We start from the raw sequence: 21,573 nt of genomic DNA, 5'->3' as shown, positions 1-21,573 counted from the left end.
ACCAGCAACAGCTCAAAAAAACTACCTCTGCAAGAAACTTTTGTCTCCAGGCCTGCCTATGGGGACCCCCAAACCAAGAGAACAATACACACAGTCCAGCTAGATGACCCCACACCCCCAAACACTCTACCCATCAGGCTATACTGTGCACAATTTAAATGGAACAAGAATGTTCCTTCAGTGACCATCCCAGATGTGCTGTCCTCTGGAGGATCCTGGAAGTAGGCACCCGGCCCTTACGTCACCAACTGTCAGGTGCAGAACTTACCATACACCATATGGAAACCTGTGGCACCGTGGAGGGGTGCAGAGGAGCTGGCAGACCAAAGTATTCCCCCAAGAAGGCCTTCTGCTCCCCAAGGACCCAGAAGAGGGTTCTCAGGAGAGATCAAGGGTGAGAGGGAAGCTTAGCCAAATTCAGACGGAAGGAGTAGGGTTTCATTTTCTGTCCCGGGCAAGCGGCTGGTGTGAGCGCATGGGTATCACGTGCCGAGCTCCGTGCCCATCGCTTCACATGCCTTAGGGCATTTGATCCTTGTTTAACCTCCCCCTATCTGAGCAGTTACTCGCCCCCCTGTGCAGAGCAGGAGCTGAAGCTTACAGAGGGAAGTGAATGGTCTACGGTCGAACAGCTCTGAGCTAGAACTCCCACTGGGTCTCCCTGAATCCGAACCCCAACTTTTTACCAGGTTATACAAGTCCCTGCCGAACGATGGTTAGAATAAAATCACCATCTACTGGACCTCGTACTATGTGCAAAGCACTTTAGATACATTATTTCTTACCCCCACTGCAGCCTACACCTCCGAATTACTGCCGATACCGTGTCAGTTTCACACATGCACCAGCTCTGTGAAGAATGACCTCCACTTTACACGCAGGAAGACTGAGGCATCAGGAGACGCTTCCCCAGCAGGTACAGGTGCGGGGAACCCAGAAGGCTCTGCTCCCCATCACCAGCCGGACCTCCTGGGCTCCACTATGCTCTCTGTAGTACAGGCAGAGGGATGCAGCCCCCTCCCCCATCCACAGTCCCTGCTCAGAGTCAGTGCTTAGGGCGAGCCTCGGCTGACCTTCCTCTCCTGCCCGCTCATACAGAAACCAGCAGAGGTCCTCCGACAGCTGCTGCCTCCTCCATCACCTGCAAGTTCTCCCAAGTCTTGGGTTCTCAGAGTGACTTGACCCCATCCCATTAGTTTTCGATCAAAGGCCCTGGCCCTCCCTTCCCATGCATCCTCTGGGCTCAAGCAGTCTCCTCACCTCCTACCTCCTACTCTCACAGCCCCGAAAGCCCCTGAGAGATCTAAGTGAGCAAATCAATAGCCTTGACAAAGAAAAAAACGTATCATGGATTATATCATATACCTTCTTTTACCTAAGTCTGTGGGGCTTTCGTCCTCAGAGAAGTCAATTAAATAAATCCAATAATATTTGTTTCTTAACAATCTGTGCCGGCCTTCTGATGTTACAGTCCTCGTTCTGATGACAAGCTCCAAAAATTTTTTCCATTATGGCAATTTCAACTGATTTCCATTCCCAAAGAACCCCCCCCCCAACGTGTCCCAAGGAGAATAAACACACAATATTTCTTTAAAATATGCATGTCTGGCAACTCAAAAGGGTACCATCTGGTTCACATAATTTCTGCATGAAGTTTCTGAAAAGCCTACAGAACATAGAGGATCCACGCCTGATGCAACAGAAGCCGAAACATCCCACTGCTATTGTACAAGCAACTCAGGTGAACTGAGGCAAAGACTGGCCGTGCTCCTTGCAAGGGGATACAGTGATCAACCCCCTTAGAACATGGCTCGCGAGTGAGAATACACATGTTTCATCAAAGTCACGCTAGAGAAGGAAGATAAACATGGAAATGACATCACCCTCAAGAATCACTTTGCCCAGGCCTCAAAAATAAGTAGAGAACTGGCAAGAAAAGCAAACCGGAACTCCTAACAAAAGGATGCAAAGGAGAACGCAAGAGGAAGTCGGAATCATTAAAACAAGAAGGCGACAATGGCAGTGGAATGAACCCGGCACTGCTTTCCCGGTGAGGAATTACAAAGAAGGGCACAGCCAAATGCTAAACAACCTGGACCCAGAAGACAATTCCTGAGCCCCCCTGCTCCCCATCCCAGTACACGGCAGTCATTCTTCTCCGACACGCTCAACTTCGGGGAGGCATTAGTCCAGGTGACTTGGGGGTTCGAGAGTGTCCTGAATTACACAGTAAGAGTTTCTTTCCGGGGCAAAGCCCTTCCCAGGTCACCAGGGTGAATCAGAATTGTTCAGTGAGTGGAGATCCTCCAAACGAACGCACAGCCCAACTGCAGATGCGGACACAATGTTTCTGGGTCTTCAGAAATGTGCGTACCAGCATACACAGATTCCCCAGATTTAGAGTTCAGAGCCAAGGTTGGCAAACTCTGTCTGTAGAGGGCCAAACGGTGATCATTCAGGCTTTGGGCTGCCGGCTGTCACTGGTCACAAGGACTCAACTCTGCCATTACAGGGCAAAAGTGGCCACAGACAACCCACATATGAGTGCGCGTGGCTGTGTGCCAATAAAACTTTATTAATGGACGTGGAAATCTGAACTGTATGCAGTTCCACGTGCCACAAGTGTCATTCTGCTTTTCATTTTCTTCCGCCGTCACAAAAACGTAAAAATCATCCTTAGCTCACCAGCTGTACGAAAAAGACAAGTGATGGGCTATACGGAGCCCCGAAGCTACAGTTAGCCCACCCCTGGATTTGTTGTTGCTTTTTAATATTTTATTTCTTTATGACAGAGAGACGCAGCGAGAGAGGGAACACAAGCACAAGGGAGCTGGAGAGGGAGAAGCAGGCTCCGCGCTGAGCAGGGAGCCAGATGCGGGGCTCGATCCCAGGACCCCAGGATCACAACCTGAGCTGAAGGCAGAGGCTTAACCCACTGAGCCACCCAGGCGCCCCCCACCCCAGGTTAACGCTTCTAGATGATACAGAGTCTAAACACATGATATCTGTTTCAAACGAATGATGAAGACACCGCCTTGAATTTATGCAAAAATTAGAAATCATGAGGAAGAGGGCAGAGGACAACAATGGATTCATGTCACACAATGGTGACAAGGACAGTCCTGTACGGTCTCGGAATCACGCAGACCTCTCCTCCAGGGCTCACAGGAGCCCAGTCCAGCTGCGTAACCTTGAACAAGTTGCATTTAACCTTGCCCGGCCTTAATTCCTTCCTCTCTAAAAGGGGGAATAACAGAGTACCTTCTCGAGAGAGTTATCACGAGGATGAAATGAGATTCCCGCCTCCAAGAATCCTCTGCAGCACCCAGCAGGTCTGCAAAATAAAGCTATTTAGTGTTAGTCTCATCTGATAACACCCACGGGACCATGGACGGGTTGACTGCAAAACGTTCTTCCTGGATCTGAAGGTAAGATTTTTAGATGTCCTGACTCCTCCCTTATAAAAGCCAAAACTCCAAACTAAGTCGACACTCAACACAAAACTAACACAATAAAAGGACATTTTCATTTCAGCAGAACACCCCAGTTACCCAGCTGTCGGGAATCTAGAAACCTCAGACTTCTGTGAAAGTTGTGAGCTCGAACTCCTGAAGAAAGAATGTACCATGAACCATCATTTATTCACTCAACAAGCATCTTGGAAGAATTCTGCATGAGGGGAGTTCACAACATCGAGTAGGAAGGCCCCAGAGGTAACCAAAATAATTTCCACACAATAATCACGACATGATCGATGTGTGTCCGTCAGGGCTCAGGGGGTTGTGAGGGCAAGCAAGCGATCTGGAAGAAAGAGGCTGAGCACACAGAAGCGGGGTCAGCTGGAGGTCTGCAGGCTCCAGGACAGCAGCAGAATCTTCCAGACAGAAGTAACAGAACAAGGAGCGAATGAGCCCGAGGCTGCCGGAGAGGGGGCAGAGGGCCGAGAGAAGGGACTGCGACCGCAGGAAAGATCGCCCCACAGCAAGTGAAGGAACTCAGAGCACCCACGCTAGGGCTCCGGGGACCCCCGGGGGAGCCCTACTCCCTGTGAAGCACGGGGGTGTGACGGGGATGGAAAGGAGGGAGCACATGGGAGCACCACCTAGGAGGCAGGAGCTACACGGGACTAGGGACTGGATGTCACGGATAACAAAGGAGAAGACAGAAAAACAGTCACGAAGCAGAAACGTGGTAGATTCCAGGAGAGATGGATGGTGTGGTCTGCGCGTCTACAATCAGAGTGTGTGCGTGTGTGTGCATGTGTGCGTGCGTGCGTGTATGTGTGTGTGTGTGTGTGTGTGTGTGGTCGGGGTGGAGGAGGGGTTGATGGCTACGCCAGCTTTAAAGCCAGGAACAGCCAAGGAACAAGAAGAAAAGGCAGCAAGAGAAACATACGGAACATGCCTCCCAGGCATGTGCAGCTACGTGGGGAAGAGCCGCCAACAGCCAAAGCCGCAGGGCCCGCCCTGCTGTAGCAAACGCTCACTGTGTCCCACGGGCTCCTTACGTAGCTCCTGGAAAACGTGCTACAGAAACAGCCAATGCATATAAATACACAGATTCAGACAGGATTGCACCTACCACTTTACCCATTTTGTCCAAGATTATGGCAGCATACAAAAATACTGCAGACCTTTCCCCCTACCCCACAGAAGAATCGATCAGCCTGTGCGTGCGTTCATTCATTCTTAAGGAATCCTGTTCATTATATACGAAAAGCAACACACACAAGCCCTTCCTAATTGCGGAGTTCAAGCACCTCGATGAAGAAGAGAAAGCCCCGTGAACTTGAAAACACTCCTCCATCTCTCTGGTGCACAGAGGAGACCCCAAGCCAGACACCGGGACACGGGGAAGGAGGAGGTCCAGGTGCTTTTCATAGGCTGTCCATCTTCTCTCGTTTTTGTTGTTTTATTATTTGAGAGAGAGAGCCAGAGTGAGAATGAACTGGGAAGAGGGGCAGACGCCCCGCTGAGCAGAGAGCCCGATGCGGGGCTCGATCCCAGGACCCTGGGATCATGACCCTGAGCCCAAAGCAGATGCTTAACCCACTGAGCCACCCAGGCTTCCCCCTCATTTGTTAACACGGCGGGAGGAGCAATGACTTGATCAGGTTGCTGCGAGGATGATGTCCGTGTGTCGAGCACCTACTTCGAGTCCATGAAAACAAAACACACTCGATACACAGACACTCCGATGAATGACCGCGGATAAGGATCTCATGATCTTCATTTAGGGATGCGGAAACCAAACCCAAGGGGAGTTCCGTTGCCCTCTCCCAAAGTCACGCGTCTTGGCAAACATGGGAAACCTACTTCTCCCAACCCCAAATCACATGCTCTTAGGGTATCCCGCGCACCCCACCCACCTCGTCCGGCTCTCACGCGGGGGAGGCTGGCAGCTCTGCCAGGTTGGCACAACCGGTGTTCAAAGACAGACACCCCCCCCCCCAGCCTCTGCACATCCAAGCTGCTCCTACCGACATCAGTACAGACTCAGCTCCTGGAAGTTCAGCTCCAAACGCTGCGGCACGGAGTAGAAGGAAGGCGCATTTAACATACTTGACTTAACAACGCCCACCCAAAGGGGGGGCGGGAAGACAAGAAAAGAGAAATTCCTTTATTCTCCCCAGTTGCTCCCACTCCCACTACTGCTCCTTCAAAATAAAGCTGGGCCTCCAGCGACTGTCTTCAGGACAGGGCTCCACTGCTGAAAAGCCAGAGAAACAAAAGAAGTCAGTTCTGGGCTTCTGAGCTTCCAAGGGCCTGAACCCTAGCTATCTATGGCCAAACCATGGGATTTTATATGCTATTTACACTCTGAAATATGTTCATTAGATGTTAACTGTACAACATCACTCTCAGTCCAGGCATCATGCCATCATACCCAGGAATCAAGTCCTAGAGAGATGGGACCATACTTTTGACAACCACCACCTTTTCTTGGAAAGAAGCACCTAGTCTAAGACATCAGTCTGAACAGCAGGAATCCCCCGTGCACAGAACTCAAGGCTGCTGCTTAACTTCTTTCTAAAAAATTTTGAGTTATGAAAAATGTATTACTGTCCATTTTAAGATGCACGACTTTTACATCTGACTTGACAAGAGCACCAAAGAAGGGGGTCTTGCCGGCCTTAGAATGTTCTAGAACCTATTCTTGCATTCTCTCCTCAAAATATTCCTAACTAGGTCACTACAAGCAAAGCACTAGCTCCACCTCGTTTCTGGCCAGCGTCGCCCAGTCGTGGGGGGCCGCCCACTCATTCCAAAGCCTGCCTTCTGCCGTTCGGCCCACTTGGCGCTGTTGAACTCACCTCATGACTTGACAGCTCTCTGCCCTGACTCCAGATCATTCTGCAGCTCCCACCTTATGCCAGCTGAGCTCCTCCGGAGAGCCCACCGCAGCAAGGGCATGGGCGAACGCACAGTTCAGCTCCCTCAGGCAGGCCCTCCCACAAAGATTCCAGGAGCTTCCCCAGACAAGAAGCCAAGCTCTCTGGTCAGAAACCACGTTTCGCTCCCAAGCAAGTACCGGCAACTACACGGGCAACCAGGAACCATTCTTCTCCTATTCAACCCTGACCTGCCGAGGAACCATTCAAGCAATATTCGTGAGCCTAAGACCTTCAAGGAAAAGCTACCAACCACTCAGCCGTGGGGCATATCAACTCATCACATCAGACTTTCTCTGGACCTGCACAGCTTTTTAAATTTTTTAATTCACTACTAATATTTTAAAAAGTAGGAAGTTGTGTATACAATGTAGAGTTTGAACCTTCCTTATTAGCAGAGAGTTACTGGGCATCCCGATTGCCAGGCGGTGTTGCAAAGGGTTAGGAGGCCACAGGGGATAAACAGGATAAGAAATTAACTGACGAGTAAAGCCGCTAGCGGGGATTTTTGTTGGGTAACATAGACCACTTCCATTTTAGGGGAGATGGAATAGATATAGTTTTTTCCTATTCCTCCCATTAACTGCAACTAAAACCCCAGATATTACATATAATAAGCCATTAGAAGATCCTGAAAGGTGGAAAGAAGGTTTACCAGCTAGGAAACTCGGGACCCAAGAAATGACACAGGCATGAGCTTCCTGCACTTTCTTTCCCCCCATATACCCAAGACTTGCAGCTAAAGAAGTCAGCAACCCAGAAATACTAACAGGTGCCAGGAGGGGAAAGGTCCCAGTAAGGTGGGAAAGACCCACCGCCTACTCTAGCCAAAGGACCAGGCAAGGATCAGCCTAGCAAGACACAAAATGTTTATAGAGAATAACCATTCTACTCCGGCTGTACTCTGAACACTACAGAGAGAACTGAGGCCCCACCGCCCTCCACACCAGCAAAGGACGAGCGGGAAGCCTAGACTCCCACCCTTCCCAGGCTATAATGAGGTGGCCCAATCCTCACCCTCTCCTTACCCTGGGGTCATGCCAGACAAGACCAAGTAGGGAGCCGAACTTCCATCTCAACCGGGGAGTCGAAACTCCCATATTACTCTGACCTTTCACCTTTGGTGTCAGCAGAGACTGTGGAGGAAGTCCTCCTGTGGAGGACTCCATGAGGGGCAGTGAGGTCCCCCACCCCTCACTGCCAGGAGGCCTGGTAGAGAGTCGGACTTTCACCACCACCCAGTGGTAACGAGGCCACCCACTCTCGTGGTGTTGGCGCAGGCCACTTGGGGATCGGTAACAAGGCTGTTCTACCTGTCCCAGCCAGAAAGGTATCAGCGAAGGCCCAGTAGGGAGCCAGAACTCCCACTCTGAGTACCAAGACTCTGAGTGGGGACATAAGGCATATACCCCCACATGGAAGTAATGGCGGTGCCACCATCCTTCCCTGCCAAAGCAGTCAAAGAGAAAGTCAGTAAAAACAGGCAATTTAAATGAGATCAAGTCTTGGAGCGCCTGGGTGGCCCAGTTGGTTGAGTGCCCGACTCCTGATTTTGGCTCAGATCATGATCTCAGGATTCTGAGTTCGAGCCCTACAACAAGCTCCACACTGGGTGTGGAGGTCTCTCCCTCTCTCTCTGCCCCACACTCTGTGCCAGTAATCTCTCTCTAAATAAATAAATAAGACTGAATCTTACAAAATAATATTTAAAGGGCCCAGGTTTCAATTTAAAAAACCACCATATCATGCAAAACACCAGGAAGATTTCAAACTGAATGAGAAAAGACAAATCAATTGATGTTAACACCAAGATGACAGAACAATCAAAATTATCTGACAGACTTTAAATAATCTGACAAGCAATTATGACAATGCTCAAAACTAATGAAAAAATAGAAAGTCTCAACAAAGAAACAGACAACATAAAGAAGAACAAAACAGAAATTGTATAACTCAAAAACACAATAACTGATATAAAAGATTCAACCTTCAACTCAACCACAGACTACAGGAGAAAACAATCAGTGACCTGGAATAGAACAGAAATTACCCGATCTGAACAACAGAGAGGAAATAAACTGGGGGGAGAAGGAAATAATAGAGCTCAGAGACATGTGGGATTATAACAAAAGAGCTAACATTCGGTTAAGCATCCGTCTCTTGGGTTTGGCTCAGGTTGTGATCTCAGGGTCCTAGTATCAAGACTCGTATCAGGATCCATACTCAGTGGGGAGTCTGCCTGAGATTTTGTCTCCCTCTCCCTCTGCCCTTCCCCACCACATTCCCTCCCTCTCTCTCTTTCTCCCTATCTCTCATAAAGAAATAAATCTTTAAAAAACTAAAAAAGAAAGAAAATGAAAACTTCCAAATTTGGCAAAAGACATACATCTACAGATTCAAGAAGCTAACCGAACTCCAAACAGGATAGCAGAAGAAACCCACACCAAAACAATACAGTCAAACTTCTAAAGCCCGAAGCGAAAGAATCTTAAAAGCACAAAGAGAAATGATACCTAACATGCAGAGGAAAACATTAAAATTACAAATTTTTCATCAGATATCCCAGAAGTCAGAAGAAAGTAGAATGATATTTAGTGAAAGAAAACTGAGGTCAACCAGGAATCTAGAACCAGAGGAGGTATCCTCCAGAAGTGAAGGGGAAATCAAGACATTTTCAGATGAATAAAAACTAAAAGAATTTGTTGCCAGCAGACCTATCCTAAAATAATGGCTAGAGGGATTTCTCCAAATAGAAAGGAAATGATGAAAGAACTAATCCTAGAACATGAGGAAGGAGGGAAGAATCGAGTAAGAAAAAACATATAATTAGTATAGATTTCTTCTCTTGAGTTTTCTTTTTTTTTTTTTTTTTAAGATTTATTTATTTGACAGAGATCACAAGTAGGCAGAGAGGCAGGCAGAGAGAGAGGAGGAAGCATGCTCCCTGCTGAGCAGAGAGCCCGATGCGGGGCTCAATCCCAGGACCCTGGGATCATGATCTGAGCTGAAGGCAGAGGCTTTAACCCACTGAGCCACCCAGCGCCCCAAGTTTTCTAAATTGTATCTGATGATGAAAGCAGAATCACTGACAATTAAGTGAAGAGGCATAAATTAGAATCATAGGACACTGATGTGTTTCCAAACATATGCAGAGGAAATAGTCAATAAACACAATTAAATTACAAATAGAGAAAGATAATGGGACATAAAGGGAGATAACTCTACATTTCACTAAGACTGCTAAGATTATGACATCAGTAGACTGTGATAAATTATGTAGATAGAATGTGATACCTAGAGCAGCCACTGAAAACGCTATACAGAGATTCACTCAAAAACACTCTAAAGTTGACCCCAGAACAACACAGGTCTGAACTACATGGGTCCACCTGCAATAAGGATTTTTTTTAAGATTTTATTTATTTGACAGAGAGAGAGGGAGAGAGTGTGCGCACAAATAGGGGGAGAGTCATAGGGAAAGCAAGAAGTAGGCTCCCTGCTGAGCAGGAAACCCGGATATGGGGTTCAATCCCAGGACCCTGGGATCATGACCTGAGCTGAAGGCAGGTGCCCCCAGTTTTTTTTTTTAAGGGTTGGCAGCAAAAGCCACAAAATGTTTACAACTGTCCACTCCACTCTCCATGGCATGCAATCAAAGGAGACAGGTGCAAAGGCTGGGCCTACCACCCTAAATGTGGGATAGAGGCAGTCAGCAACTCCCCCGTAGATCCAAAACCAGGCATGGCTGTGCATCACCTAGTATACTGGGGGGCTGACTGGGTCTAGGGGGCTCTCACCTCTCACCAACGGAGTCCTTCCCACACCTAGGTTCCAGGGATGCCCCAGGGCAGCCACAGACCTCAGCTCCTCCCCACAAAGGGCAGATCCCGCCACCCCCCAGCCATACCGTCTTCTCCAGGCCTGCCCATCCAGGTATGCCTGAAGCTGCCAGTGGTCCCAGGCCAGTGATGCACCTCCAGGCAGATGGGGCAGATGCACTGCAATTCTGGGCCTATGTTGCTTCCCAGGGTCTGCAACTGCTGAGCTGAGGCCACCAGGCTGCACAAGACCAGCATCTTGGGGCCACACTGCCACCACCTTGTACCCCCTCCCCCACCTACACAATGTTTTTCAACAAATGCGCAACAAATTTTTACAACAAATACACATGAACACTATAAACATATTTTCCCTTCCTTATGACTTCCTTAATACCGTATTCTTTTCTCTAGCTTATGTTATTGAAAAACTACAGTACATAATACATTTAACATACAAAATATATGTGATTGGCAAGGCTTTGAATCAACAGCATGCTACTAATAAATTAAGTTTTAGGGGACTCAAACTTGTATGTGGATTTTCAATTACGAGGACACCCCTAAGCCCAGCATTGTTTAAGGGTCAGCTGTATATAAATCAAAATGAAACTTTAAAAAATCAAGTAACACACAGAAAAACAAGGGGGAAAAGCCACGAAACAAAACACAAAAAAACAAAAAACACAACAACTAAATGGTATCCATTTGCCCTAGCATATAAATAATTACATTAAATATAACTGGTCTAAATATACCAATTAGAAGACAGACTGGCAGATCAGATTAAAAAGTAACTATATATGGTCTACAAGAAGCTTACTTCACATATTGCAACATAGGCAGGCTGAATGTAAAAGAATGAAAAATTTATATCATGCAAACATTACTCAAAGAAAGCATAATTGGCTATATTAATTCAGATAAAGGCAACATCAGGGCAAAGAATGTTACCAGAAACAGAGAGGGACATTCCATAACAACAACAGATTTAAAAGAGTAAATCCACCAGCAACCCTAAATGTGTACACATCAAATAGTGGAGCTGGAAATCATACAAAGCAAAAACTGATAGCAGTAGAAGAGGAAAGAAACAAATCTCCAGTTCTATACATGAAGTCTTCTCCCAACAATTAACAATTTCTTGACAGAAAAATCAATAAGCATATAGAAGAATCCAACACTATTAACCTAATCAATACTCATAGACTACTCCACCCAATAGCAGAGACACGTTATTTTCAAGCACCCACAGAATATATACCAAGATAGACCTTGTCCTGAGCCAGAAAATAAACCTCAATGAATTTTTTTAAATTGACCTCCTGCAGAGCATGTTCTTGAATGACAATGGAATCAAACTAGGAATCAGTAACAGGAGCATAACAGGAAAAATGCCAAGCACTTAGGGACTAAAATGCACAATTCCAAATAATCAATGGGTCGAAGCGAAAGTCTCAAGAGAAATCAAAAAGTAACTGAACTGAATGAAAATTAACATATCAATATCAGTGAGACTCAACTAAGACTGTGCGTTGAGGGAAATATATACAGCACCGACGCATATGTTGGAAAGAGGAGAAATCTCAAAATCAATGATCTGATTTCCCTCAAGAATGTAGAAAAATAAAATAAATTACAAAATAAACTAAAGCAAGCAGAGAAAGGAAATAAACAGCAAAAATCAATGACACTGAAAATAGCAAAAAAACCCCAACAAAACAAAACAGAAAATGAAACAAAAACCTGGTTCTTTGAAAAGATCAATAAAACTCACAAACCTGTAAGACTGACAAAGTAAAAGGGAGAAGACACTAATCACCAATATCAGGAATGAAAGGGGGGGGCATTACTACGGATCATGCAGACAACAAAATGATAACAAGGGAATACTAACTCTCCGCACATAAAATTGATAACCTAAATGAAATAGACCAATTCCTTGAAAGACACAAACTAAAAAAAAGTCCCGAATGAGAAACTTATTTATTTATCTTTTTAAAAGATTTTGTTTATTGGGGCACTTGGGTGGCTCAGTGGGTTAAAGCCTCTGCCTTCGGCTCAGGTCCTGCCTGATATGAGGGTCCTGGGATCGAGTCCCGCATCGGGCTCTCTGCTCAGCAGGGAGCCTGCTTCCCCTCCTTCTCTCTCTGCCTGCCTCTCTCTGTCTGTCAAATAATTAAATAAATCTTAAAAAAAAAAAAAAGATTTTGTTTATATTGACAGAGAGAGGCACACTGAGAGAGGGAACACAAGCAGGGGGAGTAGGAGAAGCAAGCCTCCCGCTGAGCAGAGAACCTGATGTGAGGCTCGATCCCAGGACCCTGAGATCATGACCTGAGCTGAAGGCAGATGCTTAACCCACTGAGCCACCCAGGTGCCCCACAAATTAGAAACTCTTTAAAATGATTTTATTTGTAAGTAATCTCTACACCCAACATGGGACTCAAACACACAACCCCAAGGTCAAGACTTACATGCTCTAACAACTGAGTCAGGCAGGCTCCCTCCAAATGAGAAACTTCTAATCTCAGACAATTTCATCAAATAATCTATTAAATGTCTAAAAAACAATTAATACCAATTCTACACAATTTCCTTCAGAAAACAGAATAAAAGAGAACACTTCCCAATTCACTTTATTAAGGCAGTATTATTACCTGACACCAAAACTACAGAGACAGGGTTGTTTGACTGGCTTAGTCCATACAGCATGCAACTCTTGATCTCAGAGTCTGTCAGTTCAAGCCCAATGCTGGGAGTAGAGCCTACTTAATAAAAAACAAAACAACAACAAAAACACTACAGACAGTACCAAAAAATACTAATATCACTCGTGAATTCAGACACACACACACACACACACACACACACACAAAATGAATACAGATGCCTACAAAAAATAAAAATAAAAAATCCCTAACAAAATATCAGCAAATAAATTCTTCTATTCCTATAAATTTATTCTATATTTTTAAAAAGAAATATACACAACAACCAGGTGCATTTTATTCCAAGGATGTAGAGTTGGTTCAATTCTCAAAAATCAATTGATGTAGTCCATCACAGTAATACACTAATGAAAAACCACAGGATCATATCAACTGATGTAGAAAAAGCATTTGACAAAATTCAACACCCATTCATTATTTACAAAAAAAAAAAAAAAAAAATCCTCAGTAAAGTTGAAACAGAAGGAACTTCCTAACGTTATAAAGAACATCTGCAAAAACCCTACAAACTAACATTGTACTTAATAGTGAAAGACTGAATGGTTTTCCCCAGAATGGGGAACAAGGCAAGGATTCCTTTTTCACCACATTTATCAAATCTTGCTGAAGGTTCTAGCCAGTGTAATAAAGCAAGAAAAAGAGATAAAAGGTATACAGATAAGAAAGAAAGAAATACCACTGTCCTATTTTTAGATGACATTTGCATAGAAAATCCCAGGGAATTTTAATTAAAGGAAAAAAACCCTCCTAGAACAATTGAACATACAAAAATCAATAATATTTTAAAATGCTAACAGTGAAGATATGGATATTAAAAACATAATACCTTTTACAATTGCTTTAAAGAGCATGAAATACAGGTGCAATTTTAGCAAAACATGTACAGGACTTGTGCTCTGAAAACTACAAAATGCCAATGAAAGAAATCTGAGGGCAAATTACATAGAGGGACACGCTGTGTCCATAGACCAGAAGACTCTGCATAGGAAAAATGTCAGTGCTCCCCAAACTGATAAACAGGTATAATGCAATTACTATCAAAATTTCATAAGGGTTTATTTGTACATACAGGAAAGATGATTCTAAAATTGAGACAAAGACTCTAGAATAACTTAAAACAATCTTGAAAAAGAAGACTAGCTTGGAAAGAATCAATCTGATTTCAAGCCTTACCATGTAGCTACAGTGATCAAGACTGGATTATGTTGACAAAGGAATGGACAACTACACACAGATGAATGGAAGAAAACAGAGAAGACATGAATATGTCCACACGGAGATGCCCAACTGATTCTGACAAAGGTACAAAAGTAACTCAGTGGATTTTCAGCAAGCGTTAAGGAAATATCTGTGGGCAAAAAAAATGATCTCTGGCTCAAGTCTACTGACTTACTTTAAAAAAATTAACTAAAAATGGGTTACAGACTTAAATGTAAAATATAAAACTTTTTAGAAAAAAGCGGAAGAAAAAATCCTTAGGATCCAGGGCTAGGCAGAGTTCTTAGATACCAAAAAACATGACCCGTAAAGGGAGAAATTCTCAAACAGGACTTCATCGAAATTAAAAACTTTTGCTCTATGAAAAAGCAGGTTAAGAGGATAAAAAGAAACTACAGACTTGAAGAAAACACTTGCAAACCACACATCCAACAAAGAACTAGCATCCAGAATATATAAAGAACTCAACGATTTTTAAAATCCTATGAAAAAATGGGCTAAAGATATGAAGACAGTTCACCTAAAAGGAGATACACAAAGTCAGTAAGCTAAGCACATGACAAGTTGTTAGTGATTAGAGAGAGACAAATAAAAGCCACAATGAAATTTAAAAAATAAAATAAAATACTAACAGTAAATGCTGAAGATGATGTGGAAAGAATGGAAACTTCACAGATTATTAGTAGGAATGTACTATGGTACAGCCACTTGGGAAAACTAAGTTTCTTAAAATACTTAACACGTTAACTACCCTAAGATGCAACAATCACACTCCTGGGCATTTATCCCAGAAAAATGCAAACTTAAGTTCACATGAAACCTGTACATAAATACATACAATAAGTATATTCGTAAAAGCCCCAACCTAGAAACAACCCCATGATCTTAAACAGGTAAGTGGTTAAACTGTGGGACGTCCATCCCCAACCACAACCTAGATGAATCTGCGTATTATGTAGGGATAAAATCCCAATCCCAAAGGGTTACAGACTGCATGGGTTCCACTTATTTAACACCTCTAAAATGACAAATTAGAACAAATTAATGGTTGCCAGGGGTTAAAGGGGGGGGGGGCGGGAGGGAAGTGGGTGTGGCCATCATCTCTGTGGTGACAGATCTGTTCCGTATCCTAACTGTATCAGTTTAGGTAGCTTGTGATCATGAACTATAGTTTTTGCAAAATGTTACCACCAGAAACAAACCATGGAAAGGTACTGGAATCTGTATTACTTCTCCCAATTGCCTGTGATCTGTAACTATCTCAAAACAAAGTTTAATTGAAAAATACACTGAGTTACAAAGGAAACTAATGACACGGAATACACTTGTCAAAATATTAACATATTTGTGGTGTGGTTTTCAAAAACACCTGGTTAACGCGATAGCGAGGGCACAGCTCTGTTTGAATTGGGTGGTGGGGAGGGAAGACCTCGCTGACCAGCCACCCTGGATTCTGCGCTATGATCGAAATGCAAGGCGGACACACCTTGCATAGATCAAGAGGCCAGGTGGGGTAGGTTGAGGGCACAGCTACTACAAAAGCCCCGAGATAAGAAGACCTTAGTTAGCTATTCAAGGGAACTGAGAGGTCGGTGTGTCTGATCGCCAGCAGGAGGTGGAAGGGGGCCAAGGGATGTGCGGTTCCACAGGCCAAAGGAGGAGGAAGTCTGGGTTTAAGTCTAAATGCCGCTGGAAGCCACGAAAGAATTAATGGGAGCAAAGAATGATTCGGTCTGAGACATATTTTAAAAACAGCATCGTGACCACTGTGAGTAAACAGATCGAAGCGGGTAGGAATAAAGGTCTGCGAACAGGGAGGGAGGCTCCGGCAGCCCTAAGGGCCGGAGGCCTCGGTGAGGGCCAGGAGCAGAGTGACAGCAGAGATAAGAGAAAGATGAACACATTAGCAGTTTATTTTGAAAAGAGAACCAAGAGGAAGGGCTTTCTGGTGAACTTCCTGTCCAAAGAGGGAAAGAAAAAAAAAAAAAATCAGAGATGAAAGATGGTTTTCATTTGTGTTTTACTCAAGCAGCTGAGGGCACGGCGGTGTGGTTTACAGAGACCACCGGCAGAAGAAGCGGGGGGGGGGGGGGGGGGGAGGACACCAGAGGTCAAGTCTGGATGGCTTAAGTTTGAGAGTCTTTTTAAATATCCAGGGGGAGAGGGGACCCCTAGGAGTCTGTCAGGAGTCTGTATGCAGAAGGAGCGTCTGGACTAGAAATACCATCCCCAGGGGAACCAATGTATGGATCGTCTATAGGTCGGGAGGCTGGAGAAAATACGTTGGCGGGGCTTAGGCTGAGACAAAGGGGAGGGGTCCAAGCCAGAGCCCTGGGGCACTCCAGGGATTCTCAGGGAATGGAGGGGGGGGGGGGCGAAGGAGCAATAAAGGAGATCGGGAAGAGGAAAACCTAGCCAGTGTAGGCGCTCTGAGAGTCCCTCGGGGTCACAGGCTGCTGAGAGTCAGGTGGGGAAGCGATCTCAAGATGAGGCAAGGGTTGGGGGGTTCGTGGGAGACCTAGGCCTCAGAGCGCCAGAGAAGACAGCCGGCAGGAACCGGCTAAGAACAGGCGATCAGAAAGTAGAAATGGGGCAACCATGTTCTCCAGACATTTTGCTGGGAAGGGGAGAAGCAGGATCTCAGACCAAGCGAGGGCTTTGCCCCATCTCTTTTCACAACATACAGACAAGACGCTGGGAACTGCAAGCAAGAGCTCCCTGGGAAGGCATTTCACAGAACTCCAACCGCCGTCACAATGGCCCAGTACCTCGTGCTTGGTCCTTCCCCCCAGACCCTTCCCCCAACTCAACACTTTCCCGGGTTGCTATTGAAATGCAAAACCCAGTCATCCGCATTTTGATGGTGTAGAACGTTCAAAGTGTGTTCTCCTACTACTTAGCCAAATCCAAGTGTATCAGTTCTGTTTACCCGTAGTTTGTTTTCTGGGTACAGCAGGACAATATCAGCTCCACCACAGACACATGATCCCCCACATGCTTAACTTTGGGTAATACAATTTACACTCGATTTCTTAATCAAGTTGAAAAATTAACCTGAAAAAGATAGCCCCCCCAAATCCCTGCTTTTAAATGCCTTTTTAAAAATCAAATTCCAAGCAAATGATACCCTAATTTAAATTTACTTTAGGGGGGGGGGGAAGTCACCAGGGCTAAGAAATGTTTGGATTCCTTTGTGTAAAAAAATCAAAATCAATTTGGCTTGGACATCTATTCTAGCTCCTGGACTTCAAATTAAAAAAAAAAAAAAAAAAAAAACCACAAAGATTTACAGATGAATTTATCAAGCCATCTATGTGGAAAGGGGCAATGTTTTAGCATCATACGCGTTCTGTTGCATCTCAGAGAAAAAAAATAAATCACTATAGATTTTGTAAAGTGCATTTTCATCTTTCTCTCCAACAAGACAGTGAAACGAGATGCATTCATTGCCTCCCTGGAGAGTCTCGTAATTTACAAAGACTGGCCTTCTCTGAAGTGTTTACCCATAAATGGCCAGTATGGGCAGCTGGTTGTCACACGAAAAATCTCTAGGCCCTTATGACCGCTCATCATTTTTTTCTGGCTAATGCATTAAAAGAGAAACGGTAGGGGAGTTAACCCCCCCCCTTCAAAAAAGAACTGTTTGAACATGAAGCCTCCAAGTGTCTCCACCACCCAGGGTCATCGCTATATGGTTAATTTGGAGAAAGAAGAAGAAAATGAGGAAAGATAAACGCTCCCTAGACTTCCCTGGGATGGGGAACACGTCTTCGGGAAGTCCAGAGAGAAAGAATATGGCTATTCACACAGAGTTCAGCTCAGAGGGAATACAGGGGTGGCCTGAGTGTCCCGGCCCGCTCCAACAAGAACCACCATGTCAAGAAAACCACCACCACGAATTATGCCTTCTTAAGCAGAATTAATACAAATCAGTGAGTGCTAATCCTGATGTAATTACTCTTGAGTTGCATGTTCATTCATGGGGCACCATGTTTGATAAGAAACCACAAGGCCATCTTTAAGCTCTCTGTATTTATCTCTAAGAATTCATGCTATATCCCTACCAGTTGGGAGGGTCCATTGAAAAATCCTTTCAAGAGCAAAAAGAGGAATTACGAATGAGGGACACTTGGGTTCTAAGTCAAAACACTGAGGAAGAGAATCAACTAGATTTGGGGATCAACGCCACCTGTGCTCTTTTTCCTTAATTTTCTCCCTCTTTCCTTTTCGGTCTCCACCTGCTGCCGAAATGAGGCATAATCCCTGCAGTGAACAGTTTCATTCTCAGTAATGTAAGGGGAGTAAGACACCAAGAAAGAAGAGCCAGTTATCAGGAGGTTGTAAGTTATTTTGCCTTGTCTGTTGTTGAGAAAAATCATCATCAGTCACCATGGTCCTAGTTCCTTTATTTGTGAAAGATCTACTTTATCATCTTTTTCTGAACGACTTTAAGATTTCAGAACGGGGAGGTATATAGTGAGATATAACCCACAGCCCCTACAATTCACCCACAAAGGTGGATTCCACGGTTTTCGCAATAGTCACAGAATTGTGCGTCACTACAATCAATGTTAGAACAGAGACACAGCTTCCAAATCCTCTAATCCAAGGTACAGACACAACTATGGTTTAGGTGGGTTATCACGTTCCCAACGGTCGCAGAGCTGGTCAGTAGCACAGCCAGGCCTGGATCCCTGGGAATCAAGCCACTGACATCATCGGGGACTCCCTTTCCCTGCCCTGGAAAGATTCTTGTGAATTAAAACCCGCTGTTAAAATGTCTGACAAGAACATCTGGCATTTTCTACTCTCATGCTCCCTCTTCTATTAAGCCCGGTCTAATTTCTCCACCAAATCTGTCCCCTTGCAAGATTTCCCCTTGCAAAAAGACTTCTAGAACAGATAAAAACTTATCTACTGGACACTCTGACCACAAAATGTGGTCTGTAAATCGCAGAGAGAATCTGTGATTCCTTTCTTTCCCGATAAATGCACAAAAGACCTCAGCTCATGCAAAACGGTCGAAATGAGATCCACTCTTGTTTTGTTTTTAAGGGGCTGATGACCGGTGGTTAAACTCAATGACATCACCAGAATGACACTTCTCCAATGCCAATAACTTTCTAAGACCTCAACATTCACACTGGCTGGGGGTCAGAGACCGACCTGGATCACCCTTGAGTCTGTCATCTCTGAGATGTGCTCCTCTGAAGTTCATACCAAACGAATGAAAATCTTCAAAAATGGTCAGTTTCTGGCCCGAGCTAAGGAAGCCAGTGTAACAAGCACAGCCAGAAACTACTAGTCCCCCAGTGCCCAGCCAAGCTCTAGTTCTGAGCTCACAGCAGCACCTGCCGCACTGCTCCTGCCTTTAAAGGCCCCCCACCCTGCTTCCACGACACTCTTCTCTCTCCGACATTCTACCAGCTCCTTCCTTCCTGTGCTCTTCTACCCCAAAAGTTTCCTTTATTCAATAAATATTTATTGAGTGGACACTGCTTATCAAGGACTGGGCTAAACATTATTCCCAAATGTGGCTGCTCCCCAGAGCCTATATTTAGCTCATCGAGCATTTTTTGACTTTCCTGCACTTACATTTTTTAATGTCCATTTAGGACTTAAATCCCCAAAAGTCTACAGTTCCAGTCTTGGCCTCACCCCCTTGGTCTCCACATCAAGGTGAGCAGCGGCCCGAGGCCACTGACATCTGAATGGCCCCAGACCCTTCAAAGAGCCCAGGGCCAGCGATGGGTACACCCAGCAGGCCCCTCCTTCAGGACTCCTTATCACCCTGCACACAGCACCACTGTCCAACCAGGGTCCCCAGCCAGAATCTGGGCATCCCCCAGTTTCTTCACAGAAGAGGTATGAGTGAGGGAACCGCAGTGTCCTCAGCCTGAGACTGAGGCTAGAAAAAGAGAATCCTCTAATCGCAGCTGCTTTCCAATTCGTGGCTTAAGATCTCATAAATGTGGATTCTGTATGAAATCGGTCCTCCTTGGTGCTAGCCAAATTGGGGGTGGGGGAGGGGGCGAGAGAGGAGGAGGGAGAGGCAGAGCAACAAAACCAGGGTTGCAGGTGTGGGATAGGCTCGACAGTGTGAGCTCTGCCATGGCCGGAAGAGACCGCAATCTTGGAATACAAATTTGCTTGTCGTCAACACACACACTCACGCACACACAGCAATTTCATGCCTCCCTGCCTGTTGTCCTGTTTCCTCGCTCAGAACGCCCTTCCCCCTTCCCTTCCACACACACAAACACACCCCCACCCACAATTCCTGCTCCTACTTAATTCCCCAAAGACGCGTCTCCTCCTCCGGGAAGCTTTCCCAGACGCCCCCCCCCGTGCTGTCTGCCGCGCTCTGCGCGTGGAGGTGCGTCTAACAGTTTGTTGACGCGTCTGCCGACGTCTCCGCGCCAGACCGCGGCTCTCCAGGAGCAGGGGCCCGGCCGGCGCCGCCAGGACGGCGCGCAGGCGAGGCACCGCCATGGGGAGCCCCGGCCCGGGGTCGTGGCGCGCTCCGGCGGGGTCCACCCCCAGGCGCCCGCCGGACCCAGCATCGCCCGACCCACCGCGAGGCTGCAAGACGCGCCCGCGAGGGCTCCCAACCTCCAGGTAGGCGCCCGGCGGCCCCGGGGTCCCCCGCCCAGCGCGGGTAGGGGGGCGGCGCCGAGCGCAGCGCGCAGGCCTCCGCGCGCCCCTCTCCCGCGCGCCAGCCCCCGCGGCCCGCCACCTCTGCTCCTGGCCCACGGAAGCCCTCCGAGTGACAGCGCTCGGGGCAGAGCGCGGGCCCGGGGCGGAGGGGGCCGGCGGGGGGCGGCGGCGAAGGGAGCGGGCGGCCCTCGCTACACCCCCGCGCCCCAAGAGAGGCCCCTCGGGGCGCCAGAGGCCTAAAGCGGCGGGGGAGCGCGGCCCCGGGTCCCCGCACCCCCACGCCCCGACCTCCCCGCGCCTCCCTACCTGGCTGGCTTTGTGGAACTGCTTCTTCAGCCCCGCCACCGACATCGCGACTGCGCCCGGCCGGGTCTGCGGGGTGGTCTCCGGACTCCGCCGGGCCGCGCGGCCGCGACGCGCTGGGGGAGCGGGCGCTGGGGCCGGTCCCCGCGCGGCTGGGCTCCGCCGGGCCCGCCTCCCACGGCCAGGGCCACGGCCACCGCGGCTGTCACACTCGCACACACGCGCGCACGCAGATGGCAACACGGCGTTCCAAAGCCCCTGCGCAGCCCATTGGCCGAGCCGCGGCGGTATGCAAATGAGGCCGCCGGGGCCGCCCACGCCTCATTGTTGCGTGGAGACCCGCCGGCCCCGCGGCTGGGACGCGCGGCCTGGGCGTGGGGAGCTCGCGGGCGCGGAGGGCAGGCCCACGCGGGGCTCCCTGCGGGCGGGGGGCTGTGGCGTGGCCGCGGCTGCG

The 21,573-nt window shown here is 47.0% G+C and overlaps 1 protein-coding gene across 2 annotated transcripts in view; it reads right to left on the bottom strand.

Moving 5' to 3' along the window:
- Nucleotides 1-21,456, bottom strand: part of LOC309867399 (endophilin-A3) — a 487,937-nt gene extending 466,481 nt beyond the window's left edge. Inside the window, exon 1 of one of the 2 annotated variants that reach the window (XM_082736215.1) lies at nucleotides 21,123-21,456. In XM_082736215.1, coding sequence (XP_082592341.1) covers nucleotides 21,123-21,167 — 45 coding nt within the window. In that variant the 5' untranslated portion in view covers nucleotides 21,168-21,456. The remainder of the gene's footprint in view (nucleotides 1-21,122) is intronic. The other variant, XM_082736214.1, reaches the window with a different exon arrangement.
- Between the last annotated feature and the right edge of the window lie 117 nt (nucleotides 21,457-21,573).

The sequence above is a fragment of the Mustela nivalis genome (assembly GCF_964662115.1).
Source record: "Mustela nivalis genome assembly, chromosome: 6".
Lineage (NCBI taxonomy): Eukaryota > Metazoa > Chordata > Mammalia > Carnivora > Mustelidae > Mustela > Mustela nivalis.
The sequence above is the reverse complement of the archived record's forward strand: the minus strand, read 5'-3'. Positions and strand labels throughout refer to the sequence as shown.